At 38.8% G+C, this 26,143-nt stretch overlaps 2 protein-coding genes across 3 annotated transcripts in view; one reads left to right on the forward strand and one right to left on the reverse strand.

Annotated features, from left to right (window-relative positions):
* The window catches only part of TTLL5 (Tubulin tyrosine ligase-like 5), a 335,902-nt gene that overhangs the window by 125,767 nt on the left and 183,992 nt on the right, over positions 1-26,143 (forward strand). The window lies entirely within an intron of this gene.
* Positions 826-12,067, reverse strand: LOC145985160 (uncharacterized). The gene is made up of 2 exons (XM_083118838.1): positions 11,562-12,067; positions 826-2,913 (listed from the first exon to the last, which is right to left on the reverse strand). The coding sequence occupies exon 2, from the start codon at positions 2,879-2,881 to the stop codon at positions 998-1,000; it is 1,884 nt and encodes a 627-aa protein (XP_082974964.1). The 5' UTR covers positions 2,882-2,913; positions 11,562-12,067; the 3' UTR covers positions 826-997.

Genomic DNA, 26,143 nt, shown 5'->3' on the forward strand with positions numbered 1-26,143 from the left:
TAAACATCTGCATTAAGAAAGAAGTTTCTAAAATCTAAGGTTCACACAAGTTCTTTGGCATTTTAAAACAAACATTGAAGATTACCCTGTATGTGTACATAATGAAAGTAAACTAATTTTCCAATACTGCTGTTTAATATCTGTGATTATGTACCTTTTTTTAGTTTGGAAAAGTTAATATCTTATTTAGGACTAGATGGGTAAAAATATACTTTTTAGGTGCTTTTGATTTAGTATTCTGTACTTTGCATCAATAGGCTGCTTGCGCTTGAAGAGTGTCTTACCAGTCAAGAAAAGGCAGGGCATTTACTTTTTCTTGAAAAAAATCACACTGTCCTTGGCTTATCACTAGGTGTGGATTACTTGGAAATGCTTCTTCTAAATTTCAGATTGTTTGGTCATTTCAATTTTAATTTATATAACAATGAGATATCATTGTTTCTATATTGATTATTATTGGTAGTCAAGAGTGGAGAATTTATATTGGATACCCTAGTAAAACAGGTCATTTTTTGAAGTGGTTATTGGTATTTCCCACTCTGTTGTTGAAACTTTTGCATGTGTTGGATAGATAATTATTGGACTAATATATTACTATATTTTTAATATAGTTATGTATTATTTACAATACAATTGATATGAATTTTTAGAAAAGTGTTTTCACTTATTATTAACTTGCGAAAACATGAAACAATAGTTTAATGTTTTAAATTTTATTATATGTGGGATTCCAAGTGTGTGTTTAGCTAAAGTATTGTACATTAATTGCCCTAAAGATATGGTTTGAAAAACCTGGAAAAGTTGGGGATTTTTTTTCTTTTGTAGATGGTAAATTAACATTTTTTATTAATAAAAAAATATACTTATTTGATTTGTTGAAACTTTCAAGAATCACCATAGTTGGGGTGGTGCATTTTCAAAAAATAACAGACATTACCTGGCACATATGAAGCATATTTAACTAATGGCACTGTAATTGGCAACATAAAAACATGAATCACACTGAAGGGATACACTGAGAACAAAACCAATGCGATCCTGCATGAAGCTCAAGATCTAGATTGTTTCCAAGGACTAAATTGTGGATCCATCGCAGCCCTTCACAATCCAGTCCCCACTTACTTAAGTTTCCGATACGGTTAAGGTAAGCACATGAACTTAACACTGCAGCTACTGATGGAGCAGTCAATAGCGGAGCCTCATACACATAGAAGCATTCCAGGTCACGCGAAATAGACACTTTTGGACTCCTACTCCACTGTTTCAAGTCATAGGTATCATTTGCGTGAGTGAGTTGCATGATGTGATCATCATTTAAATCTGGACAACTGTGAAAATGTGCAGTGACTAATTTTGGAGCACAAGCGAGAAGTTCTATCACAGCGTGTCCACTCACCTCACGACCAAGTTGAACACTAACCAGATGTCTAAGTTGTGGAATAGCAGATTTGGATGTCTTTTCATTCCAATAAATTGATGCATTGTCACTAATGAAGAGATGTAAATTTGGACAAAATTGAATTATGTGCGAGAGATCTAACAAAGCTGTGAATTCTTTATGTGCAAAACGCAGTGTCAGTTCCTGTAGTTTGTGACCTTGTAATTCAAGGTAACTACATAGGTCTTGCACCCACATTGCTTCAGGTGGGATGGAGTGGAGGTACAGTGATGTAAGTCCAGGTAATGAACATAGAGCTGATGGTAAATGGTGAGGTTCAGAAACGGTTAGCTTTTGCAACCGAGGGCAAGTAAACGCTAACAGTTCCAGTCTCCGAAGAGTAGTACGACAGCTGTGTGCTGATGTCAAATTGAAATTTGGTGGAGATATGGATGCATCTCCTGCAGCTGTCCACGCACGATCCAGTATCTCCAGTGCTCGTCCGGTGTGACCATACTCTCCAAGTGACTCAAGGTTTGGAACGTGATGCAAAACAAGCAAAATTCCTGCAGCAGTAATGCCAGTATTTGCTACGTTCAGAAGACGCAGAGTATCACACAATGGATTCCTTCTTTCACAGTATTCAAGGAGCAGGTTATCTTTTTTACCTTCTCCCCGATGAAACCTTATCCAAGGAAGCAATCTCATTAGGATCCGTAATCGTCCCCACCCACTACACCCTGGGTCAGTTCGGTCACCTTTCCCCCCACTGGAACAATCCATAACACTGGGTGAAGTTTTCGTAGATTTATCTCGTAATTCCACTTGCAGAAAGAGATATCTTAAACCTGCATCGGTAACTTGTCTTGAGTGTGCTACATCAAGACTTTCCAAATGGGGACATGATGCACCAATTACTTGCAACACTCCATCACCTGCAATGTTCTTTAGAATTAAATGACGCAGAACTGGTGCCGAGATAAGAGCAGAATGCAACAAAGTTCGATCCAGCCTAAGCAGAGCTGGACGAGCAAGCTCTAAGGTCTCTAGTCCCCTGCCTTCGGTTGCAAGAAGACGTAACAAGGCAGCCTGATGACTACAGCCATAATAACAACATAATTCAACTCTTAATGAACGAACATCTGGTGCAAGCAGTAATGCCAAAAGATACAACGGTGCCGGGCCTGCTCCTATTGAGCTTCCGTCAGGGGCAGGTGCAGCGAAGAGCCGAGAAGCCTCTTCCACAAGTTGCGTTCGCACTGGTCCAGGCAACTGAGAAATATACTGTGGTCGAAGTTTCCGCTTTGCAATTGCGAGGATGTGGCCGGCCGACGAGTCTTGCGCTGCAATCTGCAGCAACCGACAAATGGAGACAAGGTCGGCAGCAACTTGGGAATGGCACAATGACAGCAGTGTCTGCGGCTGTCGATGCTGTGGCATCTTTGGCAGTAATTCCTGTTTCAGCAAGTCACAGCACGTATGTTGCTTCTTCATGATTTCCATTTTGGATCAGAGAGCATTGTACAACGTACACACTGGCAAAAAAGAAAATTATATTATTAATATCATACTTAAATACCCATTTAAACTGACTCATTTTAAATTATCCATGTATAATAAATATATTTACACACACACACACACATGTACTATTAAACAGCAAGATGTGTATGGAATAACGAAACGTCAGCACAACAAGTGCTCGGATGGTCTCAAATTCTTACTCCTTCTGCTGCCGCACAACCTATTTATGAAACAATTTTTAACTCTTGTGTAGGGAATTTTACCTCGAGTGTGGCAACATGGACTACAGATAAGTTCTCTGACTAGGTGCTTCTCTAATTTGATAGGTAAACATTTAGCAGAATTGCATAGCTTAACAAATTAATCTATGTAGGGCAAAAAGCTGTTTCTATAGTAAGATAATCCGTGTAAAAATACTGTAAGCTTAAGTGTAACCCTACTTCAAATAATAAATGATAATGATATTAAGTCTTGAAGCTTTCCCAGTGATGAACAATGAACTAACCTGGTCGATAGCCTGAGAGAATTGATAGGCTTTCTTTCGACAAGTCAATTTGTATTCCAGGACTATATATTAATTGTCTAGAACATATTTCCATTTTGTCAGGGTTTGCCCATTATAGAATGTTGTATTAAGAAGGTTACATAGGAGGAATATGTATTCCAATATGGTGTACCAAGGGATTTCAAGGAATTACGCCTGGCTTTCCCCTACTCTTCAATTTTATAGAGCATGTTGGTTACTTGAGCTCTGTGATTCTCCCTTCCTCAATTTTACTACATCAGCAACACCAGAGAGAGTGGACCACTTGAGGTACCCTCTCTACTTGCTACCTTGGCCTCCTCTTATCTTTACCTAAACTAAACTTCATGGTGCAACAGTCTCCTGTGGGTCAAGACCTGTTCGGCAGCTTTTTCTCCCAATGGGTGTTGTGCATCAGCACATTCAGCTCCATTGCCACTGACTTTTGGTTCCAGAGTCTGCTCCCCAACCGTCTTCACAATGCTCTCTTCCACCAGGAATCGAACCTGGGTGCCCTTCTCATCTTTACCAATCATGATTTTGTGAAACTCTTGACCCTCTTGTCCCGCAATGTGACCGTACGGTCTAAGGCATCATTCTTTGAGCGAGCAGATTTGAGTCTCCTGAGAATTCAGCCTGTGTATGGGACCGGTGGCCACCCACCATTGTGAGGAAATTGGGGAGCTACGAATGAGTAGCGTAACCCAGTCACAGAAAACCTACGATGACGGCCGGGGGTTCGTCAGTTAATCACAATTCACCCTGTAACCGGTTGGATGATCTCCCACCTCCACAGGTGGGAGTGAGGCCGGCAGTTGGTAGGTAGGCCCTGGGCTTCACAGGCTGTTGCACCACGGGTTGTTTATTATTTACTTGACCCTCTTGGTCTTATCACCATCCTCCACTTTCTGGAAGAGCTTAAATAGTTTTGTCTCAATTGACTGCTGAACAAAGGGTCACATTAAGGTACCAGGGAAAGTGTCCCAGCAAAAAAAAAAAAAAATCTAAACTAACATGCAAACAATATTGAAACACTAAAGAAATAAACATGTAAAAACCAAAAAATACCCAGTTTGTATGGTACTATACTAATAAAAAGTAAGGGTGCAAAAGAATTATAATAGAAGTGTAACATTTACAGCTGTACTCCAATAGCACAACTATTTAAGCAGTTGCCTTGTAAACAAGAGATCAGATTCAGTTTCTCACGGGAGCAGATTTCAGTGGTTTGGATGCCACTTTTAAAATGTAGGTTCTGTTATGAAAAACCTATCTGCGACTAAATTTGAATTACACATTAGCAAACAGTTTTCTTGGGGGTTTCTATTTTGGTTTATTCTCAAGTAAGAATGTAGGTAGGGAGAAGGGAAATGTAACTTTTGCAACACCCAGCATTTAGTTTTGCCAAATTATTTTGCTGATGATTATTCCTTAAATTTGCAACGGTGCGCTACAGAAAAGAATGTAAAAAGACAAAAATAACATATTGTGAGGGCTCAGAATTACTGGTTAATGTACATATATAATATAGCAATATTCACAATGCACTGTAGCCTACTTTGTGCCAACTATCGGTTCTTCCAAAGAGATATTGACCATTGCCATCCCAGATGTTTAAAACAGATATTGATATTTGTTGTGTGTCATGCATGTTACAAAACAGAATGCAAAAGGAGAAATGCACTGTTTTAAACCTTGGATCAAAATACTTGAATCAGCACAATTTTAATCCTTAGAGGCCGGGAAGTTTTTCGAGCATGCACTCTTGAAATGTGCAGCGCAGCACACACACACAACCTCAGAAGCAAAACTATTTACCACAGACAGTTGTTTTTTTTCCTCCTGAAAGTATCGTGTACTTGAGGGAAGGAATATTATGGTATCCCATTCAACAAAAAAATAGTGAGAAGACAATTTAAATGTTACAAAAAAATTGTATTTGAAGTCCACTGTGGCCCCCCCCCCATAAAATGATGTGGATAACAAGAATTCTAAAATGTAGTACTTTTAAGGTCCTATAGCCATGCAGAGTTTTGTTGATAATAGAAAAATTTAATTGAATTACGCAATACTAAAAAAATGATGATAGTTGCTGACAAGTACCTTAGTCTAGCATTGAGCTGGTAAATCTTGTAGATATAGCGCATAGTTAGTACAGTGTATGTCCTACTGTTGCAAACCGTTTTTGGAGCCACGCTCTAAATAGAGGTCAAACAAGGGTGGACAAAAGTTTAAATAAATACATTTGGGGGTAGGGGGGATTTCAGATTTTTTAAAGAAAAAAATAGCAGTTGTTTCTCAAAGAGTGGTCTTTCATGGTGAAATTAGGATATATTGCCTTTAGTATAACCAATAGACTACTTAGGAATAGTTGGTAACACTGCTTTTTGTTGTTATTTTTACGATAAACTATACAACAATTTTCAACTATACTTAGCATGATTATAGGTATATAGCAGTGCTGGATTTTGGAAATTTTCTATTCACTTTAGACTAATGTAGGGGCTCTACAAAAAGTTATTTTCTTCAGTAAATTACACTTTTTCTTCCAATAGCACCTGTAGTGAGATGGAATGTAAATATTGCATCTCCTGTGAACGCCATAGACATCCCATCCAAAATAAAAACAACTCTCTACAATGAATAATTCTCATTATATGAATTGGGGGTAGGGAACATTTCCATGCATTTAAAAAACCCATTTTAAAATTCTTAACTATTAAAAAAATAGTTTTGAGTTTATTTAAGGCTACTTTATGCATAGATGGGCCAATCGCGGATGTACCTACACTTAAAGTGGGGTCCAAAGTCCTGTGTCTCTCCACCAGGTATTGAACCTCAGAATCCTTGATTACAAGGCAACAACGTTACCGCTATGCTATTGGGAGGCACCCAATCAAAAATAAAGCTTGCTGGGATGAGGAGACTGGTGAGTGGAGAAGGTTGCATAATTTAGAAGTACATAATTTGTATTCATGTCCAGATATTATTAGAATGATTAAATCAGGAAGACTTAGGTGGGCAGACCATGTGGCATGAATGGCAGAGGAAAGAAGAGTTTACAGGATTCTTGTTGGGAAAACTGATGGTAAGAGACCTGTAGGAAGGCCAAGACGAAGATGGAGGGATAACATTGAAATGGACCTAAAGGAAATTGGTAAGGATGGAAAAGAGCATATAGATCTTGCTCAGGATAGGGACTGGAAGGCCTGTGTTGCTTGCAGCCATGAACCTTCGGGTTTAAGAAGGCTAGAGAGTTAGTTAGCTTTTGCTTTAAATTTTGAGTATGTCATGCCCCTTCATATGTATGTATATAAGTAAATTTTTAAAAAATGAAATATATTTTGTTTTGGAGAAATACGTTTAAGCTTACTTAATCTAAATCTTAAGTTTAGAAAATTTAGTCATTCTCAAGAGGTTAAACTACATTGTAAGTCACCCGTACCTGGCTGCGAAGGTAAGCAAGATGATAGATTTGGGGGAGACAGAAGCAACGGGAAATATAGTTGTACTTTTGTGAGAGAATCAGTTTTTAAAAATCACTGAGCAATGTGCAATTTAAGACTTGATTTCAACTCCAGAGCCAACATGCAGTGTTTATAATGAAGAAGTGTTTATTTAGAGACAAAATTAAAATGAAGCATGCCTTCAGATAGTGCAGTAGAATGTTGCAGATATGGAGAACATGTCAAATATGTTCAATACCTCTTCAACTTTATAACTGCAAAGCCATCCACATCTCCAGGGAGGGGCAAGAATAACATTTTTCTTTCCTATAACACTACCTGAATTCAAAATTCTTGCAATAAGCATGTATGAATCTTACTTTAGACCTATCAGTCTTTTATAATGAAGGATAAATGCTTGTGCTGGCATTGAAATGAAATTATATACATAAAATATGAAAATTTACCTGACATTTAATTTCAAAATATCTTGAAGAGACATCTAGTCTTCTCTTCTACATAACTGTGAAACTTTTGCGTAATGTAATTAAGAGTGACTGTGGAATGAAGAAATATGTATTTGCTAACTTTGCTAAATACGAGAATGAGTGAAATCATTTTATATTGTAACTGTAAAATGGTAATGAATAAACATTTTTATTTTGGGAGGGATGAATATTATCAAATTAATAAACTGTGCAGTAATAAGGTGCTGTTGTGCTTCATTTGCATTGCATCAGCAGTCAAAATTACAACTAAAACACATGATTCAGTGTGGTCCTCATGTTAGTTGATTTGTCCGAGATGCAATCATGCATGTGTCACTATATTTGCCTCTATTCTTCATATTGCCTGCAGATGATGCTCACCGTACTTTCCTGGATCATGCAAACACTGTACTTTGCATGAATCTTTCCACATTTATCAGTTCCTACACATGTTTTTTGCGCAAATACTGAACATCGTTCTGCACTATTCCTGGATATGTTTTGAAGCTTTGTAGAGCTCTTTGGAAGGCCTTCTATAGAATCAACACCCCTAAAGCTTGATTAACATCTACACTCAAGTAATGCTCTGATCACCCTCTGCTCACGGTGCCGTCAAATACTGTTAAATGATTTTTAAATAGAAGCATTCACACCTAGTGGTCCGGTCAAGGTTCGCTTCGATCACGCTCAGCTCACACTTCGGTCATGATCAGATGGAAAGAATGTTTGACTGGACCGTGAGAGGGCGGAGCTTGATCGTTGATGTGAACTTCTGTATTGCTCAACCCCCAGTTCAGTAGCAGTCTTCAGCCCCATTGCAGAGGATACATAACCCAGTTTTGTGTGTAGAAGATGAGCAGGCAGAAGTCGAAGACCTATTGAAACACAGAGTATAGATAAAATTGATTGCAAAAAAAATCCCAAAATAAAGTGTCATTTGTGTGTGTGCAAAGGGAAAGGAGGTGTTGGTCAACCCTCTGCCAAGGGAAAAAATCATTCTTGATATCTAGCTCTGAATCTAGATTAATAACGAACTTTTTCTTTGTTTACGAAAAACTAAACAAAATGATTCCTTTTTTTTAGTCTAGGAAAACCAAAAACTATACAAAATTATGCCTTTTTTTTAGTCGAGGAAGACTACTTTTCACACAATGTGCATAACAATCGGGTCCTTGAAACTAGGCTTGGAACCTGATGTTTATCTGTCACATGTTGTGTCAGAAACTTTCTGAAAAGAAATGTCAACAATGTTAATATGAAATAATGAGCCCGAAAATGTTCATGCCAAACCTAAACCGACAAAGTAGTGTTTACCACTGTTGACATTTAGTTTGCACATTATTGCCGATTTCAAACCGAAGTATATCAATAAACAGTATTATATTTTAATAGCAGACCTCCGTGGCCGAGTGATTAGCACAGCGTGCATGGATGTTCTTTGTGATGTCCCTTCATCCATTTCGTCATATCACAATGCATCCTCATCCTCCCAATTAGTCAAAACTGGTATAAAAGCGAAGTAAATCAATCAATCCCCATTTTCACAATTCTTTTTCTTCTGTTTCCTTTTAATTAATGCCAGTGCTTTAACAGACAAGTATGTCATTGAAAATCTCTGAAACATTGTAGTTAGCACAATCGGCAAGCTTTTTATACAGACAAATCTGTGTACTCTGTGAAGAAACCAACACCAGACTCACGTTGATTGTACCTTGACCACTAGTGTGGTTACCCCCTGACCGTGAGCAGAGTGTGAGGGGACAGTGACCTGAGTGTTGCTTGAGCATAGATGTGAATCAAGCCTCAGGGTGAAGGCAAAGAATGAGACACACTTTCTCATTCATAGCTCAGCTTCTGAGATGAAAAACCCAGCAAAGGGGTGTGTTGCAAAAAAAAAAAAAAAAAGTGAGATGACCTAGTGGTCCAAGAAACACGAAGTTCCTTTCAATCTTCCGGATTGTTTTCAAGTGTACTACACAAAATCATCAAGCTGAAATATAACCTACTGTAAGAGGAAACATTTTACTTGATAAATGCAAAATTTGATGTCTTTACAGTAGTCCTATATTATGTAAAGTGCTGTAAGTAGTGCCTAGACCAACAGAACTGTCAGTGGTGAAAATTGTGTAAACTAATGGGTTGTTAATATAATTTACAGAACATTAATATGGACCAAAGTATAAGAGCTGCCCTTGAATGTCAGGAAATTTACAATTCTGTTTTTAGAGAAACATACAAAACTTCATGTAAATTGAGGGTGGAAAAGTTTCAATAATATTAATATTAGTTGAAGAGGGTTTATTGTTATAAACTGAAGCAGGACCTTTCTCGGAAAGGCCAGTGACCATAGAAAATTGCATCACATAGTTCTGCACTGCAACTGTCAAATTTTAAAGAAAAGGTTCTTCTGCTGTGGTCATTCATTCATGTTGCTATTTTTGTTTTGTCTTGTAAATCCACCAGCTTTCATTCAAGAAAACTAAAAGTAATTTAATTTAAAATAAACATTAATTATATTTGTGCAGATAAGAGTAAAAGTAACTATGAAGCATGATTTGTGAGCAATATTAGGGGTTAACTACGTTGAGTGGTAGATTCATATTCTCGCCACTGATAGTTCTATGGTCGAGCCCTAGTGTGGACACGAGTTTTCCTTTCTAAGTTTCCATTAATCAATTTCATGTAATCATCATCTTTGCATTTTGTATCGTTTCAATTAGCCTAAAGAGACAGAAAGCAACATAATATAAGAAAAATTCAAAAAGATAATAGATGTCATTGTAGAAAAGCCTCGTCCTTGTAATTATTGCAGATTCGTAAGAGAGAATTTACACTGAAGCGACAGGCGATATATGTTACTCGCAAACGAGCCAATCAGCAGCAACGTTTCACACTGTAGCAACATAACAGGCTGCAGAAGCCTGTGTTCGATAAGTGAAATCCTCAAACTATTATGATTGACAATGTTTTAAAGAATCCTGGGGTATTAGCTCTGCGGTATAACAGACTTTCAAAGGCCTAGGTCTAATAATTAGCTTTTCATTGGAGAACACATTGTCAGCTGATTAATTTCTATCACTAATATTTTCTGGCTTTCTATACTACCGTGGCCCTTTATATATATAGATATATAGTTAGCTCTCAGGTGATCATATATATATAGTTAGCTCTCGGGTGATCAAACCTGAAACTGCTCACACCAAAGACGAGAATGCTAACCACTTGGCTTCTCAATGAAATATTAATTTCCCAATTTCTGATTAATACCCACTAATTTGTTTTTGGTTAACTTCTTATTGTTGACCCACTAACTCAGTATCAAGCAGGAAAATCTTGTGTTGTATATTAGAGATTTCAGGGAAGGGCATAAAAAGAACTTAAATTTTTCTGTTAATATTTCCAGGAACAAAATAATTTCTGTAAAAAATGCAAAGATGGGCACAAAATTTTCAGTAAAAATTGAAATTTGAATACCATGTTTTAGAATGTTTATTACTGAATTTATCCTGGAATATGATTAAAACATTTGAATGTTGCATGTGCATTGAGCTAACTACTCTGATGTAGTTGCATTAAACACACTTTTCTAAAATTATGTTGAAAGCATATTTCACCATACGATTTATTGGAAGAGCTAGTAACCAGCAAGTTTCAGCGACTAAATGTAATTGAACTGTAATTGTGAAAATATATATCCGGTTTTTATTCAAAGAGTAATTTTTTCCAGTTTTTCTACAAGAGCACATCAGCTTTGACACATATCCTCACCCCTTTCAAGTTTGAACAATGTTTTATGTGCAAACATTGTTATCTTCTGCTTTTGCAGCTCCCTGATAACAGGCATGTAAGCCCAAGTTTCTGTTAAACTTGTCTCCTTTCCGGTGTTATCACCACCTGCCACTATAATCCCTGTCAAGTTGTCTTTTTACTGGAGTAATTAATTCTTGAAAATTGGACTGGATTGTGGTAATGAGAGGAAAATACAATTTCTATTCATTCAACAGTGCTAATCATTATTTACGGACACAGCATAGATAGTTACCCAAACAAATAAATCTTGTCATAAATCTCATTGTTTACATTTTTCATTGGAGGTAAACTGCGCGAAATGCCATTTCAAAAAAATAGAAAAAAACACTTATTGATGATGCATCAGTGAAATAGGATATTACGCTTTATTGTCCCCCCCTTTATATACTTACATTGAATAATAAGACGAATATATGCAATAAGTCATTCGTGAACTACCAAATATCATGTTAGGCAGTCTTGCCCCCGAGAGGTTTTGTTTACCCGTCAGGAACAGCACAGATTTGCACACAAGACACACACTGTCACTGCTGGATTATCACTTGGATATGTGAATAACTTTCACACTTCACCAACATCAAAGAGGGTAGATCACAACGTAACTGGTTGGAGGTACCGTCCACCTCAAATTGCATGGAATCAATACCTATAAAAGGAGGTCGAAAACGACGGTCGGATCCGATGTCCTCTGCTTTAGCTTCGCAGCAGCCCAGAGTTAACTTCCCGTGCTTTGCTTGCGTTGCGGGAGCGAACACACGTGGCTATTTTGCACTGAAACTTGGCGTGTCGACCTACATGAATGTTACAGTGATCTTCTTAGATCCAGCCGCGTGGAATATCCCATTCTTGACTGGCAGCGGTGGTGTCAAAGCTTAAGAAGAATACCATCTCCTTCCTCCTCCTCTCCCTTTTCAAGTGCGCATGCGTGTTCGCTGCTGTTTTGATGTTCGGCGTGACCTCTGTGAGCAGACGAGCGAAGTACGGTCCCTCCCCCTCTCGTGCACGTATACAAATGCCGAAAACAAATACTACATAGAGGAGGGGGGGAGGGGTCAGGGAGCGACAACAGCTGACGATATTGCCATGTGGTTTTGCCAGAAACTCTTTCCTGCCGCCTGCACTTAGGTTTCATATTTTGCAAGAATAGGTGTATGGCATTATTATTCACCTGTTCCGAAAAGGTTCGTCGATGCACCTACATTATCGCAGTAGTTACAGTCATGGGCGTCCGGAAGGGGGGGGGCAAGGTGGGGCCGTGCCCCCCCTGGAAAATGAAAGTCAACAAAAAATTAGGTATCTCACACACATAATTTCATTTTAGTCATAATAATGTGTGTTAATTATTGCTTGAATACCATAAATTCAAATTTAAGCAATGTTTTTTTAAGTGAGCACTATTTTTGGGGAAAATGTGCCTTGTTTGCCCCCCCCCCTGGAAAAAATACCTTACTTGCCCCCCCCACCCTGGAAAAAATCCTGCAGACGTCCATGGTTACAGTCACTTGATCGTAACAAGTGGCGTGCCCAGAATTTTCGAAATGGAGGAGGGTGGTTACGTGTACTTTTTCTTAGTTGTCAGTCCTCATTTTGCCATCTTTTCTTCCATTTGACTTTTTTTTTAGAAATACTGGGCGGGGGGGGGGGGGGTATGAAAACCACCAAACTCCCTCCTGGGCACGCCACTGATTGTAACTAATTTTCAAAAAGCAGCGTTGAATGAGAGAGAAGTAACCTACGTTTAAATAGGCAATTCATAATTTTGATGCAATGTTTGCTGAATGAGAATATAGACTTAATTCTTTTTAGCATAAAGATTTTACGAATTTCGCATATGTACACTGCTGTTCACATAAAGTTAGGGATCGCTATAAGGGAAAGGTAGGACATAATGTCCCAAAATGTAGGACTTTAAGTGAAAATGTAGGACACAAAGCATTCTCAATGAATAATACATATTTCTAGAACATGTTAGAAAGTAATTTAAATTGGCACTTGTAATCATACTAAAAAATGCACCTCTTACTACAAGTTTTACTGGCACTTCTCAGATGAGCCAATTTTTCTCAAAATTTCAGTTTTAGTCAAAATATATTTACGAGAGACTGGACAGTCAAATTCTTTGAAATTATAGGGACCAGTACCAAACATTTTACAGAATTTATGAAAAAAAAAATATGAATCTAATGAGAATGTTGTGCTGATGGTAATGAAAGCACTCTCTCAACATTTGCATTATGACCTGTAATGGCAAACATATATTCAGCAATTACTGTAATTTGAAATGGTTCCAGAAGTTTCATCTCCGGTAGTTTTTAGTTAATTAATTTCGTTCTCTATACCCCCTGCTCTATAATAAAAATATTGAATAAGAATGAGAAACACTTTGTTCCATCAGTATAAACCCCAAGACAAGAAATTCCACTAAGGAACTGAACAGTGACATCATCAGAATGTGGCCCCAAAACTTTGTTCATTAATTGCTTCCATTGCTCTTCTAGCAGAAACTTCTATTTTCTTTTTGGGCAATGACTGAATCAAAATAAATTTCACTATTGAATTTTGGAGCGTAGTCCATAGACTTGTAACTTGCATGATTTATCTTTGTTCAACTGAAACGCGTATTATCCTAATTAATATTATGTGACGCAAAATGTAGGACAGTTATGATATTTTTCAAATTCCTCCCGGACGCCGGACATAAGGCTAAAATGTAGGACATATCCGGGAAAAACCGGACGTCTGGTAACCCTACATAAGTGCCACATTTTGTAGGCTTGAATATTTGAAGTATGTACCACTTTATGTAAACTGAAGTGTACTTTCCACAGTCGGGCAGCGGCTTACCGGGCCCGTCTCGTACAGTGTAATTTTACAGAAACAAAGTCAGCCGTTTTTTTGGAAAATGGAATTTGGGGGGTTCTGAATTCGAAAATGACAGTGACTGTTGTTTATCAGTTTCTGGCCATTTTCAAGCCAAGCAAGAAAATAAAACTGTAACCATCCGCAAATGTTTTATCTTGTGCCCTACTTGGAGGGAGCTTATTTTGACAATCGCGGCAACACCGAAAAACGTTAATTGTTACTCAAAACTGCGTATAAGGCTTACAAGTGGATAAAGCAACTTGCTAAACACATTTTGCCTTCATACAAAGTCGCGAAATAATGCAAATTTGAAGTGATTTTTTTAGTGTTTTCACGATTTTTACACTACGAGAGTCGTTAATTTTTTATTTTTTTTTGCTGTGTGACTAATGTGTTTTACGCTGTATTTAATTTGTTATACGCTGTATACCGTACACCCCGCATCTATCAGAGTGCTTTCTCACTGAACAATTATGCCGCCAACATATCACGGAACAAGATACTCTGACGTAAGGAAACTTCATGCGATGTTCTTCTGCAATACTAAACAAAGCCAATCAACACTCTGAACTTACGACGTTCGGTGCAGAGGTTTGACGTCTAAGGTTGGTTCAGCACGTGCCATTGTGATTCATTGGGTTTGTAACAGGCGCTCATGTTTCGAAGCCATTCATAACACGAACAGACGATTGCGAAAGGTTCACCTGTGACAGGAGGGTGTTGGACGGTTCCCTGAGTAGCAATCTAATCTCCAATTTCCATTGTTCCTTGCCCAGTAACCGTCACCTGTGTATTTGCAAACTATTCCTGTACAAGGCAATTTTTTGGGGGCCTTTTTAAATATAACTTCGTACATCATGAGGCTTCAAGAAGAAATGTAGATCGCGGATCTTAGGGTTGGTCTGTCAAACTTTCTTCCACGCAGTACATCCTGGATTGCATTCTCCCTGGCTCATGCGTCTGAGCCCACAAGCCAGTAAAATCATCTGTGGGGCTTGTTGTGTTCTGTGTGTTGTGAATGTCCTTCCATCAATTTAATCCATTCATCCTCATCGTCGCAGTAGCAGAAAAACGCCCCAAAATTATAGCAAATACCTAAGCCAAGAGCTTCACCTGATAGGAGGTCGATCGTCCCAGGCGCTGAGGCAAAGCGCAAAAGTGGCGCCGAATAAGCAAAAAAAAAAAAAAAAAAAAAAAGAAAAGAAAAAGTGGGAAAACATAAACGTCTCGGCGCCCCTGAGAGAATTGGTCCTATTATATTAATATTGTTTTCGGTTTACAAAGAAATAGGCATATGTAAAAATAATCACTTCCGGGCGAAGAGATACTGTAGCGTTGTAGGAGAAATAGAAAGGAGGAAGTAAACGTGGCAGGAGGCTTCGTAGGTCGCGTTCGTGTAGTGGGAAACCTCACGTCATCTGATTTGCCCGTTACATGGTGTGACCTCCCCGAAGGCGCAGTGGTGGCGTCGTTGGCTTGTAATCAAGGGATCCCGGGTTCGATACCCGGTGGAAACACATAGTGGTTAGGATCCCACTTTAAACTGTAGGTCCAGTTTCAATTAGCCTCACTGTGCATAAAGTGGACTTGAAACACCAAATCAATAAGTTATATGGTAGTGCGGAATTATTTTAATGGTGAGAAAGAGGGCGTATTTCCCTGCAGTATTTTTTTTAAAAAAAAAACTCTCATCGCAAGCTGCTCCCCCACACCTCTACAGCTTAGTGGTTTGAGGTGCAGTTTGCAGACGCGAAGCTCGCACCGCACGGATCCTCAAGTGCAAGTGAGTTTCTCAACCTGGCTCATAGGACAACCCCCATAACATTGTAAGTTCAAAGCTCGCTCCGTGAGACTTATTCAGATACTCCCAGCAAATAGCTTACCAGATTGTTTATGGATAGGTTACGTGTGTTGCTTTATCGCCATTGCATAGTCAATCCATTAGTGACAAACATGGACTAGCGCAGTGTGGTTGTATGCATTGGAGGATATCGACATCGAAACTCCGTAGCGTCTAAATGAAGCGTCAAGTAAAAGAAAAGGTTAACTTAACTCTAAAGCAGGGGTTTTTCAAACTTTTTGCTGTCACGGCTCCCCTGAGCTGCCAAAATCTGCGCGCGCGCGCGCCTCTCCTCAATAATTATATACAAATACACGTCTACGTATACGTATAAATCTACGTAGTACATCTCCTGTGTGTGCCTAATGTACAATAATTAACATCTCTACACTGAGAGGAACCAGGCAACGTCGAAGTCTACTGTGTTTCAAAGGAAGTCTACTGTGTTTCAAAGGCAACAGATCCCGTTGCGGTAGCACTGCCACAGACTATTCCACGCAGGTAAAACAGCGATAGCGAAAAATCAGGCGAGGCCAGGCCGGCTCGGTAGCTAAGTGGTTAGAGCTATGGCTCGGTATGCCAGAGACCAGAGTTCGAGTTCTGGTCGAGCCTGCATTTTTCGCTGAAAATTTCTGCGTGACAAATGTGTATGTTTACGTTGGCATGCACATATACAAATAGTGAAAATATAATGTGTGATTATTACAGCTGATGTCCAATTTTTAATGTTTATAAAGTGGTGTCAATTGACTCAAAGATACGATTTTCACGAGAAAAGGGGATACATATATATACAGACACTAAGAAAACCTGGATAGATGTTAATAAATGTTCAGCAATGTCAATGGGATTTATGAGCTTTGCTTGGCGTCACACAGTTCATTGAATGTGTGTACATATTTGGAAATTGTAAGGCGCATTTCATTCTGGATATTTAATCTTGATTTGTATTTTGACCTGATCACCACAATGGTTAGTTTATTTTACTTTCCTTTTCTGCCACTTTGGGCTAATCGGGAAGATGAGGATGGATGAAGGGACTATCACAAACGCATAAGGACAGCACACAGCACAAACTCCACAGCGGATTATATTGGCTGTTAGTCCAGACGTCAGAGCCTTGCTAGTCTGCGAAATGCAGCAGAACATGCTCATTGTAGGAAAGCAATCGACAATAATTTTATCTTCAGTATTTCTTTTCTAAAGCAGTAACTTCCTTTTGAAGGTATACTCCGTATACGGGCCTCGATCTGTGATATATATAGTATCTCGGAGGCCCTGATTGAGGTCGTTCTTCATTATCAACATTAGTAGGCTACCGATCAAACAAATCCCAAAAAGTTTTCATCATATTTCCTGAACTTCAGTTTTGGTTTGTCTGATACTAAGTAAGTTCTACATTATGCAGTTCTCGGTACATACCTAGAAACTTATCCATTGGGACACTACTTTCATTTACGATTGAAAAACAGCTTCCCTTTTGACTCCCCCTTCTCTCTCCCTCTTTCTCTCTCTCTCGAAGAAAATGGAAGAGAGAAAGAGAAAAACTTGAGAGAGAGAACAAGAGAGAGAAAGGGAGAGAAAGAAAAAAAGTATTTCAAACATGTGAACCTAATGAACCTCGCTGCACTTGGCGACAGTAATCCTGCTCAGATTTTTAACAACCACTCTGATTGTGATTCTCGTCTCCCTACCCTACATCCCTACATCTTCGGTTCTTGTCAAGGTTATACGATTGATTGATTAATTTGGTGATGATATGATGAAACTAATGAAAGGTCACCCACAAAGAACACCAATGCCCAGACCGGGATTCGAACCCGGGACCCCTGACGTCGTAGCGCGTTGTGATAACCACTCCGACACGGAGATCAGCTCAAGGTTGTACGAAGAAACATGCTTATTACTAAGTGAATTGTGCATAGTTTTTTTTGGAGATAAATATTTAAATATATTATTATTAATAAGTTTTAAACTTTTATGAAAAAAAGGGTTTTTACAGAAGTTCTCGCGCCTCCCCTGCAATACTTTGGCGTCTTCTCAGGGAGGCGCGCCTCACAATTTGAATACCACTGCTCTAGAAGTAAACTCTTTAAACTGCATTTTATGTAATGCTATACAAGTTTTTATAAAAACCTACAGATTAAATCAACGTCCATGCCTTGAAAAAGGTAGTTTTAATTTTTAAAATTACAGCACTTCAGCTAAACTTTTAATCCGGCACTTCATTATACAAGTTGGTTTTCGTATTTAGCAGCACGGTAAATTATTACATTTATATAAGAAATTCTAAATTTTTCACACTGAACCTGCACCATTTGTCCGTTAGAACCATTGTAAATGCATAAAAAGATCCCTGGACAGAGACAGATGTTAGAGACCCAAATTTTTTTGACAGTTTTCATGTTCACTTCTGTAGGAATGTCTTCATTTTCACCCAAACAGGTAAACAGCTGACAATATTATTGTCTAATCTTAATTCGCATCGCAAAATTGTTTGCTCTCTCCAAAGCACCAGTCTGATGCCTCTCCACTGTTAAACAGAAAAATTTGAATGAATGAATGAAAAAAAAATCCAATGAGCAATATCTCCAAATGCAACTCTACACGTTGTATGGCACCCGTGTGTGCTATCTAAGGAAAATAAAGACTCGGGCAAAGCGTCCACAAACCTTTCACGCATATCGTAGTTATATCAAAGAATGCTTCAGCGGATGAATTTATGACTGCTGCATTGCGTAAGGGGGAGGAGGGGACACGCTACTATAGATGTCTGTAGCAATCTAGATGTACGGAGAACAAGAGGCAGGAAAAAGTTACAGTATGGTTGTTATCACCTATTGCCTTTTTGGGCTTAAACTGATGAATTTTGGTTCAAAAAGGCAAAAATAGACGCTTACAATCATTTTAGATCACTATAATATCCTCCCAATATGACTTTTTCATGAATCGTGAACATATAAAAGCATTTTTCGATTTCTCCTAATGGAACAAAATAGGCATTTGCCCTAAATTCAGAGGTGTAATAATAACGTGTGTGTTACGTATACTAATATATATTTAGAGACTCGAGTCGGGACTTGTCCTTCGAGAGCGAGACGAGAACGAAACGGGGGTGCATAAATCGAGACGAGGACAAGGCAGACCACCTCATAAATGAGACTACCAGTAAATGTGGTATTGAGACGAGACGTGGTAGTTGTCTCGACTTGTAAATGTGTGTCTCCTCACGATTTATAAAGATCGTCTCGGTCTCGTAGGGCAAGTCTGTTATTAACGTATACTAAAAGTTTATTGTTTCATGCGTTGTTTCGGCACTACAAACCGTCGAAAAAGTTAATTTTATCCTGAATGTGTGCAACCATGAAGCACAGGCTCACAATTGCTCTAATGGATAAACAAGATGTTGTTTACAATTTCACACTTGAATAACAGGAATTGTAATTGATATACGGAAACATACTACGATTCATATGATGCACCAGCTGAAAAAGATTATTGGTATTCATTCTACGTAGACATGTTTGTGCACCTCTGGTTGTGCGAACATCTACTCGATATTTCAACTGTGTCCATACTCTCCGTGGCACGGGTAATTCTGGTCTTTAAATCAACATTAATCACAGGAGTTTGGCACACTTTTTCCTTGATATACCCCTCCCCCTCCCCAAAACACACACACACACACACACACACACACACAAACAAACAAACAAACAAAGGCCAGGTACTGGTAATTGGACCACCTCTACCAACCCAACTCGCTGAAAAGTTGTGTTCAGGACAATTCACAATTTTGTCACCGGGAACAAAAAAGACAGGTTATTAGAAATCTGAGAGAAACATTTTAATTTGGTGCATTATATGTACTACAGTATGCGTTTGTATGTCCATTACAATTGCTTGGTGTGTGTAGAAGTCGAACAGTAAAATAATTTTGGCTTAGGTATATTTTTCAATATCATGTCAAAATCTCTGTCCAATTTCTACGAGTCTTAAAGTGTGTAGATTTTCACAAATCCATCTCGGCCTGTACTCTATTTTCCAGAGGAGACGAGCAACAGGTCTCGTTCTATTTCGGTACCATCCCTATAGCCGTGGAATCACCGAAAGCTGGAAAGAATCTTGATTATCTTACGTTCCGTGCAAAGGTTGCCTGGAGGAAGACCATCCACAATATCAAATGCATGTTTGTGGTTGGATTTCTCTCCATTGCAACGGGACTTTATGCGTTTCGTATGGTACAGTTAAGAGGCTCTCTCAGACAAGCGAGAAGTGCAGGTGAACGCTCTGAGGAAATGTTTGCGAACAATGCACCTGGAAATCCTCCCAACCTTGCATAATTTGCATTATTTCCTACCGATTTGTCGTCACAATACGCCGACAAACTTTCACATCATGTACAGCGTTTTTCCAAATGGTGTAGAGGTAACGCTCACGTCTTGTTATCAAGTGCTCCCCTGTTCGATTACCGGTGGAGCCATATTGCACGGTGGTTCGGAGCATGAAGGCGAACAACGTTTATTCATAACATTTTATTTCGCTCGTTCGGAGGCCTCATGCCTCAGTGCCCAGAGAGACAGTTTCCTAACTACGGCTCTACATTTTGTATTTGCGTTGCTTTTTGCCACTTTGGCTCATCGCGACGATGAGGACGCACGCGCCCGCGCACACACACAAATATCAGTAGTGTGGTGTTCGAAAGATTTAATAGTGAAGCACCGGGAGGTGCCAAAATATGCCAAGCAAAGGGTAGCGGGCGGGGTCGTAGGAACCAGAAGGAAGATCACCCCTCATCCTCACTTCAAATACTATCCTCGATATTAGAGTATAGTCAGAACATTGATAGACCTATAACAGTAGACAAATTGCTTATCTCTATATTCTTCTACATTCTATATGTTTCTAAGGAATGGGTTTTTTGGAGAAGAGGTTGTCTTCTACTTATTGGCACTTCTCTTTCAATTCTTGCATCTCATATTGCAGAATAGAGAGGGAAATAACTTGTTGACGGAGATTGGAGAATTTACCTGAGAGTTACACGTGTGAAAACTATAATTTTAATTTTCCTTGGGCGTGGTTTCCCTTGCCGCACTCCCCTTTCCGGACGTCCATGCACAGGATGTTCGAGTATGTATGTAGTCATTTCGGCATTATCAGTAATAAGAAGTGTTTCATTTTCCAGGTATAGTGCTGAACGCTGGCCAGTGAACCTTAGTTCGATGTGCAGGTATATCTGAATATATAAATTACATTTTATTCTGACTGTGCTAATGTGGCCTGCACGTGACTGACTGAAGTTTACATGTTTTTCAAGTAGTTTTGTTAGGGGTTTGCTTTGGAAGAGAGTTGTATCCACATCATTGGTGAATTGTGTAAATCCAATCTTTGCAATTGGAAAAAACGTAAAGCATGTCTTGCTTGATATTTCGTAACTTGACGAGTAGAGTTTAAATTACGGTTTGTTAATAGGGTATCGACTTGTCGATATTTACCTGAAGTCTGTTCTTTTGTTCGGCCATTTGCAAGTTCATCCGAATCTGTCGTGCCTGGAAACTTAATATGCCACCACGGCATTGGCAAATTTCCTGGCAAAGCGCTGTTTGTTTTGCATGTTGCTGCCACCCGCAACGGTTGTGCTGGAGATCGAAGTTGTTTAGATATGCAGATCAGGAACACTGATTCTTGCTTTCCACGCAGGTTGATATGCAAAGTCGTTGACGTCAACTGTTCTCTCCATTCTCCAGAAGTTTATCGACCTTGTTCTCCTAATAAAAGGAGAAAAGGAGTGTCTCCAGTGTAGTTCCGGATCCATGTTCGTGCTAGGATCGTCATTTGCTTGCTTGTTAGTGTTTTGTTTTCTTTTTTAGTAAATTGTGTCTATCTTCCTTATCTTCATTTAGCGAATTTCATTACATTTACGTCATGCAATCAATGCTAAATTTTAAAGTTGTGCCATTTTAATAGGTTCCATCGAATTCAGCCCGTACGAAAATGTAGGAAACGATACCTTACATGTCCGTGACGGTCTTTAAAATAGTTATAAATCCTCCATTTTGAAAATAATGGCAGTCATATTGAATCCTAAAATTTAAATTTCGGGACTTTTTTCTGAAAAGACTTATGATGAATGTATGACACAGCCTTGCAGAACTGCACCATTTTTTCTCAAAGGCCCGTAATTTTCACTGGATATGCTGGCCTACAAGGCTAGTGATAGTTAATATGAATAACAATGCTTGTTTTTAAAGATTAATAATACGTCTTATCAATAACTGTTACGTTATAGTACATATATAATGTATTAATAAGGCTTGAAGATGGCTCCGGGCGATTTGCATATTTCTCTAATTTGAAGTGTGGTTTGTGATTTTTACATGAACGTGGGTACGTAAGCCTGTTGAACTATTGTAAATATTTAGACAACAACGAAAGCACCACATGAAGATTCACGTGAATGCTCTAGAAGGAATTCTAAGCAAATGCAATTTTTCTGATTTTGGAAAACGTTTTAGTCTTCGAGGAGGCAATCACCTAATTTTAGATGTGAAGGGACTATTACTATTTTAAAAAAGATTTAAGAATGCTTTTAGATGTTTCGAGGGGTGTTTCGCCATTAACCACCGACACAATTTGACACTGTGTGGAGAACATCAACGCAAACAACTTTTCTTATTTTCTTATATATATAAGGTATGCCCAAATGAAGAGGAGACTACGGTTATATCTAAAGAATATTATTGACAGAATATTTGCATTACATAATATGCGAATTACAGTTAATGTGTAACATGATATTTACACGTAATTGCCATAGATATGGATGCACTGATCCCAGCGTGTAGGAAGGGAGTGGATGTCTTCAGGGGAGAAACTCCTGGGTTGCTTACGGATCCAGTTTTCCACGGTGTTCTGCTTTTCCTTGTCACAGGTGAACCCACAGATTACTACTTGAACCCTTGACCTTTCAGTGATTGTTTTAAGGAGCCGAAGATATGGGAGTCACATGGGGAAATATCGGGGCTGTATGGAGGATGTGTGAGGAATTTGTGAAGCATGCTCGCCTTCTGCGCGAAGAAATTGGATTACAGGTCTCTGCGCTGATCTGGAGGAATCCATAATGCACCCGTCCACACAAAACAACTCTCACCAACTGAGGAAACAGCAGGCGAAGCCGTTCCCTACACCTGCAAACTGGGACAAACACTGCACCATCTCTCGCAAACATATTTACCTTCTTCGATTAGATACAATGCTACTACAGCAAAGGTCTCCTTTTATTTGGTCATACCTTATATATATATATTTCTCGTTGAGGGCTTTTTTCGACGCTAAGAGCACTCGAAACAAGACATATTGTACCATGTTTGTATGCAGCTTTACGCTACGTATGAATTGTTACCAATTACATTTTTTTTTCTGTTGAATAACATGACTTTAGTACTCTTCGTGGGATCGTGATAGCAGAGAAGCTGACAAGATGAAAAACTGTAAGATTAACTTTTTCGCTCAATTTATGCATTGTTGAACTGTATTTAAAAGTAGTAAACTATTTCGAAAACACCTTTTCGAGTTAAAAACAAATCCTTTTCTGTGTGTCCACCTTTTAGAATTCTGATTCAAGTTTAGGTTCCCTAGACATAGTGCGGGTCCCTGAATTGTGGCACGCGTTTCACACTCCCTGTCTGTGGCCCTGCCCCTCGCAGTAATCCCGCATCCCATAAGACGTATGGAATCCCTAGATTCAAAATCCTGCTTCCAAGACAAAAAAACCTCATTTTGTATTCCCCTTTTTCCATTCCACTTCAGAAGGTCGCGCTTCCGAGTATTTATTTCTCTCTCTCGCTCAAGGCCAAGGAAAGAAATGGCGAAGTTCTGTTCGCTTAATATCACTGCAAACAAAGGCTCCTGCTCAGTACGACACGCCAGTGGACATTTTTATTGGACACGCGGTCATCTTAAAGGAACAAGTCCGGCCTCTTGCTAACCTGTTGACCTTGTCTGTCTTGCTCAGGAAAGAAAACAATACCGGGCACACTTTACTGCACGCACGTATCCACGGGAACAATCGCATGAAGAAAACGGATCATAGGAGCGGATGCAGATTCTTTATTTATTCCTTTACGAGGCCATTCTCTGGGCCGAAAATGTACAAACATCGGCTCGGTAACCGTCGACCACTGTTGCCGGTTCGAGTCCCGGACTGGGCATAGGTGTCTTTATGAGCGTCCGTTCATCTATCTCATCGAATCATCACTCATCGTCGCGATGAGCCGAAAGTGGAGGTAAAGTGCGCTAAGTAACGAAAATACATATTATGTGACAAGAGACTGGCAAACAGGTATGGGTTGGTTATGGAGGGGTCTAAAAACTGTCAAACGGCAATCAACCCTAGAATACTTGCCAGGGTGACTTATTTGTTGTGCAATTTCGCTTTTTTATACATGCACACAGAACTTGCACCACCCAGTTATTTTCCAGCCAGGAATTGTCGCACACATCAGTCGGCAAGGCTGGAGAGTTCGTAAAGTAGGCATTGCTGGAAGAGCTCCCCGAAGGATTGAATTTGGGTTTACGAGGTATATTACGTAGAATTTTTACATGTATTTTTATTTACGCGATATGTAATAATATTCCTTTATTCGTCATGTCCGTATTTCACTGTGCGAATTTGAGAACGACAACGCTAAAATTATGGAAATTTCTGTTACTTATAAACAATTTAGTTATTTCGTTCATGAAGATCTGGCCTTAGGTCGGGAAATTAATATCAGCTCGTGTTCTTTTTATCTTTCCCAGGTAACAGGAAATACAGGTGTTTTTGAAGAATGTTCTATGAATATTACAGCATTTAGCATTCTCAAGCTTTATACGTGTATTTTAACAATTCAATTTCATGGTAGTGACGGTAGAAGAAACAGAAAAGACTTGGGGGTGACAAAGTATCGCAGGTAAGCAGTGATTTGTCCACAAAACAGTTGTCTGCCCGTACGATATCCCCCTGTTATGTTTTAAACCAACAATAAATCATCAATAAATTAATGAAAGAGTTGATCAGCGAGCTTGTGCTGATATTGACACAGCCTTGCGTTACCTAACGGCAGCTGTGCCCGTGAGCGAATAGGTAGACATCGTGTATATTTAAAGTTTCCATTCGTAAGATGAATATCATGTGAGGAGGAGAAAGAAACACTGAAATATGAAACCGTGCCTGCTTCGATGGTATGAATCCAAATCTTCGCAAGAAAAAATAATGTATTATAGGTATTCGTCTAAGAACTGGAACCTGTTTCTTCGGCTTTTTTGTTTTTAATATGCCCGAATATAGAATAGCGTGTACGTCAGGTATTCTTCACAACAATGAAAGTCAAGTGAACATTTGATCGTTGCACAACAATCCTGCAGCCGTAGCACATTGTCCCATTACTCATGGGAACTTTGTAATTTGTACGTCATTCCGCACTTCCAACATTATACATCATCAAAGGAACTGTACTCTTTGTTTCCTTGTCATCAACCTTGTATTTCAAAATACGCAGTGACTTGCGTATATTCTTTTCTGTCATCGTGGTAGACAAATACATCTTCACACTTGGAAGTCACAGTAAAAGTTAGAACATTTTACCGTTAAAATTTAACAGTCTGCTTGTTAATTCACAAAAACGGGACCCAACCGTTTTTTCATGCATTCATGTCGTCACGACTCTGTGCTGTGGTAAACATAAGAATGAGAATTAAGCATGTCGTCGGTAACCGCTTCTAATATTTAACACAGACACGGATGAGCACGAAAGAGAATTGCAGTATTCTTTTCAGTAAAAAAAAAAAATGACATTGGCTCTCTTAGTTTGAAGTCACAACATTAGAACATACTAAAGGAAAATGTATTTTAATATTAGCGTATATAGATAATGGTTATACGTAAATCGCAGTTTATTGCGCCATATATTTTTAAAACTGAATAAAAAAAATATATTAATTACGGCCAACTGTGTGTTAGACCGTCATTTCTCCAGTCTAATTTTTAATGCTCAACAGAGTGTACGTATAAAATCGTTAAATTTACTTGCCGCCTCTTGGAAGAAAAGTTCGAAAGTGGAAGAACACCACAGAGATCTACACAGAAAAGAGAGGCTAACAATGAAGAGGGACTTTTCAACCTCACATATTTTGATTCATTTGCAATTTGGCACACTGAAAGGGTCACATGAGGTAAGCAAATATGCGAAGTTGTAGATCCATATCTTGAATTTTTGAAATTACAGTGTTACA

This window comes from Lepisma saccharinum, chromosome 3 (assembly GCF_977018435.1).
Source record: "Lepisma saccharinum chromosome 3, izLepSacc3.1, whole genome shotgun sequence".
NCBI lineage: Eukaryota > Metazoa > Arthropoda > Insecta > Zygentoma > Lepismatidae > Lepisma > Lepisma saccharinum.